This window comes from Nerophis ophidion, linkage group LG22 (genome assembly GCF_033978795.1).
Source record: "Nerophis ophidion isolate RoL-2023_Sa linkage group LG22, RoL_Noph_v1.0, whole genome shotgun sequence".
Classification (NCBI taxonomy): domain Eukaryota; kingdom Metazoa; phylum Chordata; class Actinopteri; order Syngnathiformes; family Syngnathidae; genus Nerophis; species Nerophis ophidion.
In genome coordinates, this window is record NC_084632.1 from 28880953 (window position 1) to 28899072 (window position 18120).

At 39.2% G+C, this 18120-nt stretch overlaps 1 protein-coding gene across 2 annotated transcripts in view; it reads right to left on the reverse strand.

Annotated features, from left to right (window-relative positions):
• tie1 (tyrosine kinase with immunoglobulin-like and EGF-like domains 1) overlaps window positions 1-18120 on the reverse strand; it is a 66758-nt gene that overhangs the window by 29362 nt on the left and 19276 nt on the right. For both annotated transcript variants that reach the window (XM_061883653.1, XM_061883654.1), the window contains exons 5-11: window positions 17117-17248; window positions 12157-12297; window positions 11928-12056; window positions 10189-10334; window positions 1699-1843; window positions 1460-1618; window positions 1146-1286 (exon numbers count right to left, since the gene is read on the reverse strand). In XM_061883653.1, the coding sequence (XP_061739637.1) occupies window positions 1146-1286; window positions 1460-1618; window positions 1699-1843; window positions 10189-10334; window positions 11928-12056; window positions 12157-12297; window positions 17117-17248 (993 nt within the window). The remainder of the gene's footprint in view (window positions 1-1145; window positions 1287-1459; window positions 1619-1698; window positions 1844-10188; window positions 10335-11927; window positions 12057-12156; window positions 12298-17116; window positions 17249-18120) is intronic.

Sequence of the window (18120 nt, forward strand, 5' to 3'; positions counted from 1 at the left end):
TGGCTCGCAGTTGGAGGCGTTTGTGTCAGTGAGGGACAGGAGGACACTGGACAAACTGCTCGCTATCATGGACAATCATGCCCACCCACTCCACCAGACAATCGAGGGACAACGGAGCTCATACGCCAACAGGCTCCTTCAGCTCCGTTCCCACAGGGTTTGATTCAAGAACTCTTTCATTCCGCACTCCATCCAGCTGTATAATCACCAGAGGTGGGTAGTAACGCGCTACATTTACTCCGTTAAATCGACTTGAGTAACTTTTGGGATGAATTGTACTTCTAAGAGTAGTTTTAATGCAACATACTTTTACTTTTACTTGAGCATATTTATAGAGAAGAAACGCTACTTTTACTCCGCTCTATTTATCTACATTCAGCCCGCTACTCGCTACCGATTTTTATAGATCTGTTAATGCATGTTTTGTTTGTTTTGGTTTGTCAGACAGACCTTCAAAGTAGGATCTGTCATATGCCTGCGTTTCACCAATCAAATGCAGTCACTGGTGACGTTTGAGTACGTTCCACCAATCAAATGCAGTCACTGGTGACGTTTGACTCCGTTTCACTAATCAAACGGAGCCAGGCAGTCACATGATTAACTCTACATGTTTTTAATTTATTTTTTTCATAAACCTTTATTTATAAATTTCAACATTTAGAAACAGTTGAAAATAATAATCAAAGTAAGTACAAAAACAGTACAAAACAGTATAAAAACTGTACAAAACAGAGCCAGGGGCTTGTAAATTCAAAGTAACTCAAATAGAATGCAAAAAAAATATATATATATAAATATATATAAAATAAACAAAGTGCAAAGCCATAGGCTCACTCAATCTCAGTAAATAACTTAAATTTGGAACACAGCATCATCGTTTTCAAAGCTTTTTGGTTGTTAGACGTAAAGTGTTTTAATGTAGAGTTCTAAACCCTGGCCTTTTTTCCTGCCGACCACTGAGGAACCTATTTTGTCCAGGTTTCATGGTGTGCGCTTCTGCCCCATCGCCCTTAGTTATCTCTTTTTGTCTAATTAAATGTTTTAATTTTTGTAATTCCACCATGTCTCCTGTCTCTGCATCCTGGGGTCAACCCCCATTGACCAAGACCGTAACAGTCTAAGTCAAGTATGTGTGTGAGTCTTACCAGGACAGTCGGTTTCCATTATGGCCTCCGGCCCAGGGGCCCCTTCTCCTCCCTCACCAGGGCGAGTCAGCTGGACTCGTACATGGTACCGTGTTGAAGGCTCCAGGTTCATCAGCGTGATAGGCTCTTTATCACTGTAGACTAGACATTTGAGTAGAAACGGTGCATAAATGTTACATTTTATGCAGCCTCCTCGAGCCCACTTAGGTGCCATAGGTTACAAATACAATATATTAAATCCTAAATAATAACAATACATAAATATGAATCGTAATTCCTCAACACATGCTAGAGATAATGTATGATATTTTTACCGATGATGGAGGACCAAGAATCGGTATTCACAACGGGCTTGTAGAGGAGCCTGGTGGAGACAATGGGCCCGTCTCCTCTGTGGCAGTCCATAGGCATCACAAGTAGCTGCTTACTCCTCTTCTCCATCAGTATGGGAGCAGTGGTTGGCACAGGTGGTTCTAAAGGAGAAAAACAAAAAACAACCTGCGCTGTCACCGTCTCTCTTTACATGGTTATTTTGAAGTTCTTTCATACAGACCTTTAATAGTGAGATTGAATTTACGGGAATCCTGGCCTCCGTTGGTCGACACCCTGCACTCCCAAAGTCCTCCTTGTTGGGCACTCAGACGAGGGATCTCAAACATGGCTATACTTTTATTGGAGTCCATGACAGTGTGTGAGGCCTGAGAATGAAATACACGAATGGAGAAGACACATACAATGTGTTTGTCAGAGAAAGTGGTGCCACTTATTTTTAAGGAAACAAATATATATACTTAGCAGTATCAGAACAATTTTGGGCCTGCTCTACTAAAAGATTGTGTGTATTAAAACGTGCAAACTTGATAGCGTACGCAAAGCTGATCTACTAAGCTTGTGCGTAGAAGACTGGATCAAAGAGAGAGCAGAATCCATTTACTTGCAGAATATAGGTTGATTATCAGAACACGCATAATAATTGGCGTTAGAGATGCAAATATAATAATTTTACACATGCAATGTGATTTATCCATCCTTAAACTATTCTGAGTACATACTGTGAGTCAACTATATTGTTCACACAGATACACATACTGTATATACTCACATACACACAATTATTCATACATATATACATACATATGCGCACACATACGAACCTGCGCTCCCACATACATACACAAATACAGTACATACCTACACACTCAAAGTTCGTACATCCACACATTCACTGTACAAACATACATATACACATACTCTACATACACATTCACTGTACGAACATACATATACACATACTCTACATATACATTCACTGTACAAACATACATATACACATACTCTACATATACATTCACTGTACAAACATACCAGTGACGTGCAGTCAGGGGAGGCAGGTGAGGCAGTGCCTCACGAGCCATCATGGAAAGAAAAAAAATGTAAAAAGAAAATAAATGTATTAAATTGTTATATGTATCCAGTGATTATACTATGAAGTTATTTTCCATTTAACTTCACCAGTTTTAGATTAATTGTATTCAAAAACGCTGATTTTTTACAATTGCCGTTCAAATACTGAGAAGAGACTTGCGGTGAGTCAGCAGCCAGTTGAGCCTCACCATGGATTGCGCGATGACTTGGCTAACTGCTGGCTGCTGTGCAGTGAGACCACATTGCTATATTAAATGGGTTAAATGGGTTGTACTTGTATAGCGCTTTTCTACCTTCAAGGTACTCAAAGCGCTTTGACACTACTTCCACATTTACCCATTCACACACTGATGGAGGGAGCTGCCATGCAAGGCGCCAACCAGCAACCATCAGGAGCAAGGGTGAAGTGTCTTGCTCAGGACACAACGGACGTGACGAGGTTGGTTCTAGGTGGGATTTGAACCGGTGACCCTCGGGTTCCGCACGGCCACTTTCCCACTGCGCCACTAAATTATACATTTCCACAGTTTAGTTAGCTGAGGTATATAATGTACAGTGGATTTTGTCTACAACTGTATGTGTGTAACGTATTTTTGTGCTGGGCAATCATAAAACGGCTGCGAAGACGCACTGGGTGAGGCCCGCAGTAATCCCGCCTCATGGTGGTAGAGGACGCGACTGATCCCAGAGATCATTCTTGCGACTACTCGGCTGCAGAAAAAGTGACAACAAGCAGCAACAGTTAGCAGCAATCGTTTATTTTTTCCTCTCGCCTAGCCTTTTAACATGAAGAATTAAAACAGTTTTCTAAACTGGACTTTCAATCGAAGCAGGAGGTAATAATTAAAGGAAGACCTCCATCGAGACAGAGACTTTTAAAACTGAAGAAAGATAAGGAAGACTTCTACAAACAAGTTATCGATGCTTTTGTTCAAAAGGAACGCCGCATGGACTTCATTTATAAGTAAAGGTAAGACTATAATAACGTTTTTTTTATTAAATGCGCTTTTTTGTGTGCTGCAGTTTTTATGTGTAAAGTTAAAGTTAAGTTAAAGTACCAATGATTGTCACACACACTAGGTGTGGTGAAATTTGTCCTCTGCGTTTGACCCATCCCTTGTTCACCCCCAGTGAGATGAGGGGGGCAGGGGGCAGCAGCGTTACCACGCCCAGGTATCATTTTTGGTGATTTAACCCCCAATTCCAACCCTTAATGCTGAGTGCCAAGCAGGGAAGAATGCTAGTATGAGCTTTTAAACATAACCCGTTAACTGCTGCCAATCAAATGGTGAATAAGATACTCTTTAGGGTTCATAAGTTTGTAAATCTGACTGTGATGAAGTCAGTGCCTCACCAGCCATGAACCTCACCGCACGTCACTGAAACATACATATACACATACTCTACATATACATTCATTGTACAATCAATCAATCAATCAATGTTTACTTATATAGCCCTAAATCACTAGTGTCTCAAAGGGCTGCACAAACCACAACACAAACCACTACGATATCCTCGGTAGGCCCACATAGAACCTTGGAGAGGAGGAAAGCAATGGACAAATATACATATTTACATATTGTACATATACATACATACACCCGTGCATATAATCACCTTTTATCAAACATATATTAACGTTGTTGCCCTAGGGCAGGGGTGTCACATTCAAATACAGAGTGGGCCAAAATTCTAAACGGAACAAAGCCGCGGGCCAAGGTTGAACAAATTAATCTTTTAATAGGGACCCAAACAAGTTTTGCATTAAATATTGAACAAGCAAGGCTTTTATAACTTTAGTGACATGCAAAATCCAGTTTCAAATGATAATAATAATAATTAAAAATGTATCAATGAGAAAATGCATGAATAAAACGTTAATTATTGGTCAGTTTGCTAAAAGTTTCCCGGAAGAGTTAGTGCTGCAATGTGTTCTGGGTATTTGTTCTGCTGTGTTTGTCATTTTTGTTTGGTGTGGGTTCATAGTGTGGCGCATATTTGTAACAGTGCTAAAGTTGTTTATACGGCCACCCTCAGTGTGACCTGTATGGCTGTTGTCCAAGTATGCTTGCATTCACTTGTGCGTGCGAGTGTGTGTGTGTATAAAAGCCACAAATATTATGTGACACGCCGTTAGTATGGAGGCAAAGCGGACGTGACGACAGGTTGTAGAGAACGCTAAAGGCAGTGCCTTAAATGCACGCCCCCAATATAGTTGTCCTGGTGGAAATTGGTAGAAATTCGGGAGAATGGTTGCCCGGGGAGATTTTCGGGAGGAGCACTGAACTTCGGGAGTCTACCGGGAAAATTAGGAGGGTTGGCAAGTATGAGTATTAGCAGTGAATGCGGTGTTACAGCGGCACCGACGCTGTATTACACTGGGGGGCCACCTCTAATGCTAAATTGATATTGCCTCAAGGGCCAAATTAAATTACAGGGCGGGCCAGATTTGGCCCGCGGGCCAGAGTTTGACACCCATGCCCTAGGGGAAACTGGGTAACACATGGCACACTGACAATGCTTAACCTATTGTTACCATAACAATCTACAAGGTTAATATAGTTGGCTTCTCTTTCTTCCCATCCCTTTATCTGCTTTCTTTTGTATTTCCAGTTATCATTACATATATGTATTGTGGCATTTGAAACAATTGTATTGTTGATAACATAATTATTGTTATTATTCATTATCAAAAGTGCTATTTCTATTGGTATTTGTATAGCTCCATTTGTAGTGTAATAATACATTAATTCTCATTTCTTTATTATTAATATTTATGTCACTAACTGTTTCTTTGCTATCACGTTTACCATCATATTTGTACATATCATATTTGCTGATGTTGCTCTGTTGTTGTATCTCTGTCTTATCCTTTTCTCGTCCCCGCAATTTCCCCCTCTGTCTTCCTTTTTTCTCTCTTTGTCTCCCCTCCTGCTCCGGCCTGACTGCACCAAAATAATAATATGAATCCTTTTCAAAAAGTCAAGTACAAATAAGGCAACACGAGAATATCCCACATTTCTCTATTGTAAAGTATATCTGTACAGCCAATATGGGCATCGACATCAACTATATGATTTTACTGAGTAGCTGGACAGGACAAAAAAAAAAACTGCTCTGCGTTTGCGGTGTTGCAACTTAATTTAGCAGGATTAAAATATGCATACAAACTAGCATAGTTACGCACAAAAAGCTGCGAGAACGGAGGCGATTGCGCTGTAGGGACAAATGATGGATGGAGAATCCCTCGTCCTCCGCGTGTGTTTGTCAACATCTTTGGAATGTCATAAATAAGAATTAATGGACATTTTGTCTATTAAGCAATGTCATTTTATAATTTTATAGCTTCTAAATGACTTAATAAGGGGCTGATTAAAACAAATTCAAACAATATGTTTTGGTGTCTGCTGTTTTTTTTCTTCTTTTGGCGTTATTGATAGGAAATATGTTAATTTTGTATATCCTATATAAAACTTCTTATAACATGAATTTTCATATACTGTCTTCTCGCATGCATTTGTAGATGATTCCAGACTCACTGGCCATCACAACAACGGCGCCTCACAGAGCACACTTTCAGCATGCTTAACCACAATACATTTCTTCAGTACAGTTCAGTTCAGTTTATTTCGAACATGCATACAATACAATGCAATTAATCACATATTCCCAGTTGTTTCATTACAGCACGTCCGAAAAGGAGTAGGAAGAAGCAGAGCTTATTTAATCTTACCCCTTTTCATACAATACCAATTTAATCCTGTTTCCTTGTTCTCTGTAACATAACAGTGAACAAATAAATAATAAATTGATAATATACCATAGTACAGTGGTTCTCAAATGGGGGTACGCGTACCCCTTGTGGTACTTGAAGGTATGCCAAGGGGTACGTGAGATTTTTTTTAAATATTCTAAAAGTAGCAACAATTCAAAAATCCTTTATAAATAGATTTATTGAATAATACTTCAACACAATATGAATGTAAGTTCATAAACTGTGGAAAAAAAATACAACAATGCAATATTCAGTGTTGACAACTAGATTTTTTTGTGGACATGTTCCATAAATATTGATGTTAAAGATTAATTTTTTTGTGAAGAAATGTTTAAAATTAAGTTCATGAATCCAGATGGATCTCTATTACAATCCCCAAAATTGGGCACTTTAAGTTGATGATTACTTCTATGTGTAGAAATCTTTATTTATAGTTGAATCACTTGTTTATTTTTCAACAAGTTTTTAGTTATTTTCATATCTTTTTTTCCAAATAGTTCAAGAAAGACCACTACTTATGAGCAGTAGTTTGCACTGTTATACAATTTAATAAAACATAAACTGATGACATAGTGCTGTATTTTACTTCTTCATCTCTTTTTTTCAACCAAAATTGCTTTGCTCTGATTAGGGGGTACTTGAATTAAAACATGTTCACAGGGGGTACATCACTGAAAAAAGGTTGAGAACCACAGCCATAGTAAATAAACAAATATTAAATATATAAATAATTTGTCTCAATATTTTTTTTTTAAAAGCACATAAAAGCACTAAAATAGGCCGTATGTGTATTTTGGCCAATCAGAAGCCTAAAAAAGCAAGCCTGTAGACTTGGCCCCACATTATGATTCTTATGTTCATCCTTAGGAAGAGATATTAGATGCACATTTTGATTTTGGTTGTGGGACACACAAGTAGCTTGAGTATGGGGGGTGTGGTTTGAAGGGATTAAATGCATGTTTTGGACTAATATTAATACATAGAAAACAGATTGTTCAAGAATTATTTGTATGTATAAAATAACAATATTAAAAAAGTAGAAAATATACCCGATCTGTCTTCATCTTTAAAATCGGCGCATACTTAGATGAAGTCCAGGAAAAATCATGAATGTTTTATTTTATTCCATGCGTATTATAAATGGTAAATGGTTGTACTTGTATAGCGCTTTTCTACCCCTTTTTAAGGAAACCAAAGCGCTTTGACAGTATTTCCACATTCACACATTGACATACACATTCAAGGCGCTAACCAGGACCCATCAGGAGCAAGGGTGAAGTGTCTTGCTCAAGGACACAACGGACTTGACCAGGATGGTAGAAGGTGGGGCTTGAACCACTAACCCTCAGATTGCGTGTTATAAGGCGCACACACAACCTTCTACCACCTCAAAAAATGTAACTAACATTTGTGCGCCGTGATGTTGTACTCTAATATAATGAGTCATCTAACGCGTTACAATATTGTGAATCTGATTGTTGATATAGTTACGCTGCACTATTACTAATTATTTCTGTATTATTAATACTTTTAGTGTATGAATGTGAATGTTGTCTGTCTATCTGTGTTGGCCCTGCGATGAGATGGCGACTTGTCCAGGGTGTACCCCTCCTTCCGCCCGATTGTAGCTGAGATAGGCGCCAGCGCCCCCGAAAGGGAATAAACGGCAGGAAATGGATGGATGGTTTGCTCATAAGCATACTTGCCAACCTTGAGACCTCCAAATTCGGGAGATGGGGAGTCGGTGTTTTGGGGGGTAATGGGGTTGTACACATTTTCAAGTATTTCTTATATATAGAAATTTATATATATATATATATATATATATATATATATACATATATATATTTCCACCGCCTGTCTCTTTTGGGGTTGCTGGAGCTTATCTCAGCGGCACTCGGGCGGAAGGCAGTGTACACCCTGGACAAGTCGCAGGGCCAACACAGATAGACAGACAGCGAGACACACATATACATATATATATATATATATATATATATATATATATATATATATATATATATATATATATATATATATATATATATATATATATATATATATATATATATATATACATATACATATACATACACACATACATATATATATATACACAAATATATATACACATATACATATATATACATATATATATACATATATATATATATATATATATATATATATATATATATATATATATATATATATATAAATAATCCGCTCATGAATGAGTATATCTGTTCGGCCACCGTGTTCAATGGAGAAGTCTGATCTACAAAATTTGCAGGAAGCATACCCCTTCCCCTTTGAGCTGTCCTGGATGAACTGAGATCATTTTTTCCAGTGATTTTGGTACTTGCTAGCGTTCTTCTTTTTCTTACTCATCGTCGCCATGTCTCTTCTTTGTTCTTCTGCTTCGTCTCTGTTATGTTTTTGGACATTACTACTTGCAGTAGTTTTGAAGCAATGCATGATGGGAATCCGGATGTTGTGTGTCAATGTATTAATGTGCCGGCTGGAATAAACACACGCTGAGAAATAGCTCTGTGCCTGCCTACTTTATGGGTTATAGATAAATCAATGGATAACGGCGACATATATAATAGTCTCCTTTTCAGGTGTGGGAGGACGCTAAAGGCAGTGCCTTTAAGGCACGACCCCAATATTGTCCGGGTGGAAATCAGGAGAAATTTGGGAGAATGGTTGCCCCGGGAAATTTTCGGGAGGGGCACTGAAATTCGGGAGTCTCCCGGGAAAATCGGGAGGGTTGGCAAGTATGCTCATAAGTCAAGAACTGCATTTTTTGCTGTTTGTTGCAGTTTGAAATCATTATTATCAACGTGTTTGAGTTGTGAAAATCTTTAGTCCGATCGAAATTTTTCAAAAGTGTTTGCGTGAAAACGAATAGAAGGACAACATTTTTTTTTTTAAATATCCATATCTGTGCGGACATGGCCTTCTTTTTGTCACATACAATGATTTGTGACTATGTGTGACCAGGTTGAACACATTCAATTATGGTTGGTTGATGCTCTGTTCTGACTTCTGCTGCTACTTTTCCGATAATGAATGAATCAGCTTCATGGTCAAGTGTTTTTTTTCATTTGCCCAACATGTTGAGCTACTACAGTGGTGCTTACATAAATGAATGCTAATTACCAAATTACCTTGACATCTACAGTACAACATCTTTCTTTGCCACACAGGAGGAAGGGGGATTCATAATGCCCTATTGCACTAAAATGGTACATGGTAAATGTGTTGTACTTGTATAGGACTTTTCTACCCCTTTTTAAGGAGCCCGAAGCGCTTTGACAGTATTTCCACATTTGCCCATTCACACATACGTTCACACACTGACGGTGGGAGTTGCCATGCAAGGCGCTTACCAGGACCCATCAGGAGCAAGGGTGAAGTGGCTTACCCAAGGACACAGTGGACGTGATTAGGATGGTAGAAGGTGGGGATTGAACCAGTAACCCTCAGATTACTCTACCAACTTTGCCACACCTCCCACAATCCACTTTAGACACAGTAGAGTGTTGAATATTTTAAAATGTACTGTGTGGCAATTACAACTTTGACCACAGCATCAGTTGGTATGTAGAATGGCACTTTCCATCATTTTCAGCAGACTGCATTGCAAAATGATTAACCCCAACCTTCCTTTCACAAGATTCACCCTGGAATGGGGCTATATAAATCACTTTCCTATTTTCATATTGGCATTGACATCCTTAGTAACTGAGCTACTGTTTGGAACAATTTCCCCTTGTGGATCATTAAAGTTTGTCCAAGTCTAAATGTTAGTGTGTAAGTTGTTGGTCTTCTTACCTTGAGCACAGTGCTGTCCAACTTCCGCAGCTCAATGCTGTCATGGCTGGGCAGAGGATTGCCTGTGGCTGAACAAAATATCTTTGGGCTCGAGTTAAGATTCCACTCTAAATTGCTGTCCAAGTCCAAGATCTCTGGAGCTCGGTCTAGAGAGAGTTAAATGGTGTGATTACAAGACATCATAAAGAAGACAGAAAAAAGGGGATGATAAAAAAAAAAAAATATCAATTGTTACTTTTATCCAATGTTTTCCGGTGAGGATTAGGCCTAGGCCAGTTATAGAAGTGGCAAAAATGATCTATTCTTCAATGCATCGCGATTAGAATGTGCACAATGCCGAATCAATAGACGCCTTTGCAAATATCCATTATTTACGTATGTTGAATAAAGAAATGCAGAACTAGCGCGAGCACACACGGAGGAGAGTAGTGAAACATGAAAACAATAATGCTTTGCATATTTCAACTAGTGTTGTCCCAATACCAATATGTTAGTACTGGTACCGGTACCAAAATTATTTTTATACTTTTCGGTACTTTTTGATAGTTTTCTCGATAAACTGGACCATAAAAAAATTGTATTATTTGCTTTATTTTAACAAAAATCTTAGTGTACATTAAACATATGTTTCTTCTTGCAAGTCTGTCCTTAAATAAAATAGTGAACATACAAGACAACGTGTCTTTTAGTAGTAAGTAAACGAACAAAGGCTCTTAATTTAGTCTGCTGACATATGCAGTAACATATTGTGTGATTTTCCATTCTATTATTTTGTCATAATTATTAAGGACAAGTGGTAGAAAGTGAATTATTAATCTACTTGTTCATTTATTGTTAATATCTGCTTACTTTCAATTTTAACATGTTCTATCTACACTTCTGTTAAAATGTAATAATCACTCATGTTTCTGTTGTTTGGATACTTCAAACTAGTTTTGGATGATACCACAAATTTAGGTATTGATCCGATACCAAGTAGTTACAGCATCATACATTGGACATATGTAAAGTCTTCATGTGTCCAAGGACATATTTCCTGAGTTTATAAACACAATATAAATTATAATAAAACAAAAGAAGATGTTGTGATGCCAAAAAATATTGATGTAATCATAGTAGTATCGACTAGATGCGCACCTGTACTTGATATCATTATAGGGGGGATATGATTCATTAGTATCGCGGTACTATACTAATACCGGTTTACCGTACAACCCTAATTTCAACAGAGGTCTAACTGGAATCATGTTACAGCAGAGAGTGACCAGCGAAGAAAAATAAATTGGCAAGTAGATTGATAAATCAGGAGACACGATGATATTTAAAAAGTGCAGCCGCCGGGTGGCAACATCAACCATAACTCTAAATGAGTAGATAGACGACAGTTGTCTTTGAGCCGAACGTTTATGACAACTGCGGGCAAAGCGTCTGAGCGTTCTGTGGTTTTAGAAGGCATAGAAATTAAATCAAAGATGTCTGCTTGCCAAGTTTTCACTTAGCAGGCGTCTACAGTTCTTACGTATCTAGTCTTGTATGTCCACATCTATGCTGTGCACACTAGCATCCAAAAAATGGAAATGACACAGTAGTCAAAGGAGTAGTAAAGTGAGGTTTACCAGCGAACACATGGCCCAGTCACATGGGCTGGCATTCGTTACAAATGCCTAAAGTTATGATATCATTAACATCTCATACCGGCCCATGCCTGTGTGGCTTGACTAATAGAACAAAAAACTCACCAGATTTCTCACAGTTCTGTCCCCTCCATCCTGTGGGACACTGACATCCACTAAAGCGATTGCAGACTCCTCCATTCTGACATCGACAGCTCAGCCTGCAGTCTGGTCCATACATGTCATTATGACAGGCTGGGAGCAGAAATAAAAAAAAAAAGAAAGTTGTAACAGCAAACTGTACCACAGATATTTGCATTATTCGCTGACTGATTGAAGTGACGATGGCAGGTACCCTTCTCACAACGGCTCCCAAACCAGCCACTAGCGCAGGAGCAGCCGTAAGGGTCAGGTAGGCACAAGCGAAGGCCCTTGCAGTTTAGTTCTGTGCTGCACGACTCTTGGCAGTTTCGACCAAACATTCCTTCTCTGCAGGCTACAAACCAACAAAGAAGGATATATGTCTTATTGAAAAGTATAAAGAGATGCATTGCACATCATTTTGTGTGAGTTGCATGTTTTAACTCCTGCAGACTGCAGTCTTTGTCAGGAGGGTTAAGAGAACTCACCAAGGGCCTGATCTGCTAAGTCTGAAATAAAACCGCTAAACAGCATGTGCAAACGATGAAATTGTGTGTACTAATATTGGGGTGATCTATTAAGACAGTGTGTACAACTGATAACAAGTGAAAAAGTGTTCCAGACCGCCCTATTCAAATTAGGTTTTTGCGTATACTAATGCCCATGAAAACACTACTTTCCCTCCATATTCATGTTACCATGCTCCTACCTAGGAAGCTATAACATATTTTCTGTAATGTAGAATCATAATATAGACTACAAAAACGTATTTTAGCACACTAACAATGTACTTTGCGTGGGGGCGGTAGACCATCACAACACCGGGTCATGTGTCTGGTATGATCCAAACGCAAGAAAATGCATGTTGCAAAATATTTTTTATTTTAGGGGAGACATATTTTAATACTATATTTCCTAAATGAAAATGCCATAAAAACACCAACAGACCTCAGGATGTATCGATTGAATTTGTTGTATTCAGCCCCATAAGTCAGGTGTCAGGATTGTGACTTGGATTAATTTTGCTTCTTCGACGCAGAGGGAATATGGGACGAGCCAGGCATGAATTCAGGTACATGATGAATTTATTAATACACTAGATACAAAAATAAGCAAACAAAGGGCGCTCACAAGGAGGTATTAATACTAGACTACAAAATACAAACATGAAACAAAAACACTTGCTCGATGGCATGAAAATAATGAACTATAAACTAAAACAGCAGAATGACATGACTATCTACAAAAAACAAAAGATACTATCAAAGATACACAACTAACCAAACACTTGCACTGAGGCAAAAATACAAAAATCTTACGTGGCGTGGTCAAAATAATTAGCAGCGTGGCAAGGCATGAAGGTTGGCAAGGCAAGGTAGGTGCGTGGTCGTGGTAAGTAAGCATCTGCAATAGCAAAGTTCCCAGACCGAGGAACAGAAAGCAAATGACTTAAATAGTGGCTATGGTGATGAGAAACAGGTGCGGGACTGAGGGCAGGGGCGTGACTAGGAGACCAGGTGGAAACTAGTGCGTAACTATGGAGACAAACAAAATCAGGAAGTGCAAAACGGGAAACAAGAGTCCAAAAACAAAACATAAACATGATCAAACATAAACTGATTTACAAGCATGACATCAGGGGTGTCAAACGTACAGCCCGGGGGCCAGATCAGGCCCATGAACAGGTATTATCCGCCCCGCGGGATGAGTTTGGTAAGTATAGAAACTAACCTAAAATTTTTGAATGAAAGAAACTGCTGTTCTAAATGTGTTCACTGGATGTCAAAATAGCAATTCTTTGTATCTTTGTAGATGATGCTACATATGTACAAAATAAACCACATGATGTTGGTGCACCAGTCGAGGAAAATGATCAAACTCCATAAATAACATACTGTAATTTGATTTTGATTTAAAAAAATTATCGTGGTGGATTTAAAATTAACACCAATGAGTTGACTAATGAACATTATCACATAAGCAACATGTAAGTGTAAAAAAACAAAAAACATTATTATGATTTGTACAATTTCAGAATGCGCTTGTTCTATTTTTAAACAAAGAAAACAATCTGAAGTTTTTTTTAATTCGTAAGTTATCGTGCCGTGATTTTACCAGTCCGGCCCAGGGAGTAGATTTTTCTCCATGTGGCCCTCGATCTAAAATTAGTTTGACACTCCTGCCTTAAGTCATCCTTCAACTACAAAGTTAAAACATTCTATTGTTGAATAGATGATATGGCTAATATTTTACTTTTAATATCTTGCCATATATGTTGACAAAGCATACGTAGCCATTTCTGTGCAACTGCTGGTTTGCACGTCTCTATAGAGTCACTAAAAATACACGCGGCATTCAGTCTTGATAAATCACACTGCTCGTGATAAATGATTAAATTGACGTTTTCTCCTCCCAGTCAGGAGAAAATAATCAACATGTCATCAGAAGATATTCTGCTATGGCTGGGCGATATATCAATATACTCTATACATTGCGGGTTTGTCTCTGCGATATAGAAAATGACTATATCTGTGACAATTTTTCTTCGGCATGGTTTCCGGTGTTGTTTTTCCAAAGATGCGTCGAAAGCGATGAACACAACAAAGGTATGATATAATGTATTTGTTAAATAATAAAAGGCTAGGAACAAAAACACTGGTGTAAAGAGAAAAGGCAAACAAAAGACGCTAGCGTGAAAGCTAGGATAAACCACTAGGAAAGTAAAGCTTGGCACGAGGGCACAAAAGAGAAAACAAAACATTCAGCATGAAAGCTGGAATATCAAGTGGCTTAGCGTAAGAGCTAGCGAGAAAATACATAAGGTCGAAGGATGAGAGTCGTCACTGTTGCGCGTGGGCAAATTAGGATCCGAGACCGGGTGAACAGAAAAGGCGAGCTTAAATAAGGAAGTAATCAACAGTGACAGGTGTGCAGGAACCGTGATTAGCAGGCGGAAATAATGAGAGAACATAGTAACGGACTAAAACAGGAAATAAACAGGGTCGACGGAGAATGAACCAAAGATGGAAAAATAAACAATAACATGTGAAGATCCGAGTAACAGATCGCAACAATATCGTGATATTCGAGTATGCGTTCTGACGCAGTTACTTTTAGCTGCGGTTATTACACTACATGCGTTTCCCGCTCTTTCTTGTCTCTCCTTCTCACAGAGACATAAAGAAGCGCACCTTCTTACATATGTCACGTGTGCAACGTCACACGCCCTTCCCGTGCAGAGAGGTAGCCACATAGGAAACATTAGCTGTGATGCTAACGGTGCATTGCGAGTGGTAATACAAGAGAGAGAAGGTGCGAATCTGGTAACAAATGAAGGAAGAATTAATTCCCAAAAAAAACAGTACGGGGTCCTGGCGGTGGTTCGGCTTCAAGCGGGAATATGTTGAACTATTATGCGGCAAAAGCGTTGCTACAAAAAGTAGCAGTACTGCTAAGTTGTAGCATCATTTTAAAAGTCACCTGCTAGAAAATGAAGAGTGCTTGAAACTGCATTTCAACATCTCCGTTCGGTGCCACACCCAAAACGTGCCGAAGCAACCATTTCCAGATCAACAGATCGATGGCGGATAATAATCTATGCTAAAACGTTAACAAAAACAGCACAATGGCATGGCTATCTATAAATAAACAAAAGATGCTAACAAAAATACTCAATAAACCAAAAAACAACACTTAGGCGAAAGAATACATGGATCTTACGTGGCGTGATCCAAATGTTTAGCAGCGTGGCAAGGCGTGGAGGTTTGTGATAGAAATGAAGGCAAGAAGCAGAATGCAAAAATCCCAGACTGATGGACAGAAAAAAAAGTGACTTAAATAGCGGCTGTGATAATTAGGAACAGGTGCGGGACTGAGGGCAGGGGCGTGACTAGGAGAGCAAGGTGAAAATCAATGAGTTGTCATGCTAACAAAAACAAACCAGGAAGTGAAAAAACGGAACAAGAGTCCAGAAAACAAAACAAAACAAAACATGATCAAACATAAAACCAGATTTACAGGCGTGACACATTCACGCCTGGCTCGTGCATATCATCCTTTGCGTTGGAAAAAACAAATATCCCAGAGTCCAAGTTGTGACAATGTCTCTGACAATCTTGCACTTTCTGTTTTGGAAATGACATGAATGTTTGTGCCACTGCTTAATAACTGTTTTATAAATACAGTTTTGGTAAACTGACTTAGTTGTGATTTCCCTCTCTGCATGGAAGTTTAAAATAAGCATATGTTAATGCAGTATGAACATCCATCCATCCTATTTCTACCGCTTATTCCCTTTTGGGGTCGCGGGGGGCGCTGGCGCCTATCTCAGCTACAATCGGGCGGAAGGCGGGGTACACCCTGGACAAGTCGCCACCTCATCGCAGGGCCGCAGTATGAACAAGATTGTTTTAATGTAGACACATAGAATCATCATACTGGTGTGATTATATGCATTCATGGTGCGTCTGCCTCACAATACGAAGTTCCTGCAGTCCTGGGTTCAAATCCAGGCTCGGGATCTTTCTGTGTGGAGTTTGCATGTTCTCCCCATGAATGCGTGGGTTCCCTCCGGGTACTCCGGCTTCCTCCCACTTCCAAAGACATGCACCTGGGGATAGGTTGATTGGCAACACTAAATTGGCCCTAGTGTGTGAATGTGAGTGTGAATGTTGTCTGTCTATCTGTGTTGGCCCTGCGATGAGGTGGCGACTTGTCCAGGGTGTACCCTGCCTTCCGCCCGATTGTAGCAGAGATAGGCGCCAGCGCCCCCCGCGACCCTGAAAGGGAATAAGCGGTAGAAAATGGATGGATGGATGGATGGGTGTTCATTCAAGGCTAAGGCTAAATATCGCAATATATATTGTGTATCGTGACATGGCCCAAAAATATCGAGATATTAATAAAACGCCATATTGCCCAGCCCTACATTCTGCACATTCACAAAGACAGACATGCTCATGGATTGTGCACCCACTTCTGCTCTCATACATTCCTCTGTGCACACATTTAGTCTATCAGCTGATGTAACGTTTGCACATGTTTTAGTAAATGCAAACTCTAGCAGATCAGGCCCCGAGCTCATTCAATATGTCAACTTTTGAATGCGTAACCCCTGTCAGACATAGAATATATCTTGAAGATCTCTACATTCAAGAAGTCATAAGAGCACCAACCGGTCTCACAGCGTGTTCCCATAAACCCAGGAGGGCAGATACAGTCTCCATCCACATCATGACAAACTCCACCGTTGAGACACTCCGGGCAGTCCTTGTCACAGTAAGGACCCCATTTCTTACTGGGACAATCTACAAAAAAAAAAAAAAAAAGGATGTTTTTACATGTTTGGAATATTTGCGTGAAGATGTAAAAAAAAACATTAGAGTTCAACCCCTGGAAACCAGATACAATCTGGTGATTTATTTTGTCTAACAGCATCGGCCTTGAGTGCATAATCCATTTCCTATTTAAGAGATGTTCACTGAATCAAATCATGACACACAATGCACATAGGAATTGGGAAATATCAAGAAAAGCAATAAATGTGATGCAAAATGTTTAAGCGCAACAGATGGAGGGTGGAGATAGTATTGCTATTACTCATGTCTCTTAAGAATACTGAAGCAAAGCCCGTGGTCTGTGTGGCCTGGAGTGATTTCACACCTCACGGAAAAAGCACAAAATCAGCTCCCCACAGTGCAACACTGCTCCGAGTAAAAATGCAGATTTGATGTTATATTATGTAATTAATGATCACGTTGTAACAGTTTTCCTATCACTCCCTGATTGGAAAACTGCACTTTTTTGTTACATTTTGTCCATCATCTACAATCCTTATGTGAGACAAGAACACACACGTCTTTCCCTTTTTGAGCGGTATAGCTCGATTGGTAGAGCGGCTGTGCCAGCGACTTGAGGGTTCCAGGTTCGATCCCCGCTTCCACCATTCTAGTCAATGCCGTTGTGTCCTTGGGCAAGATGCTTTACCTACCTGCTCCCAGTGCCACCCACACTGGGGTCACTAGAGAAAATCGCTATATAAATACAATTCACTTCACTTCACTTCACTTTTCTGTGTTTCAAATAGAATTTTTTATTTTTTTAATGTTTTGATTATTTTAATGTCAATGAGGGATTTCTAATCACTGCTATGTTGGAATTCTCATTGATATTGATACTG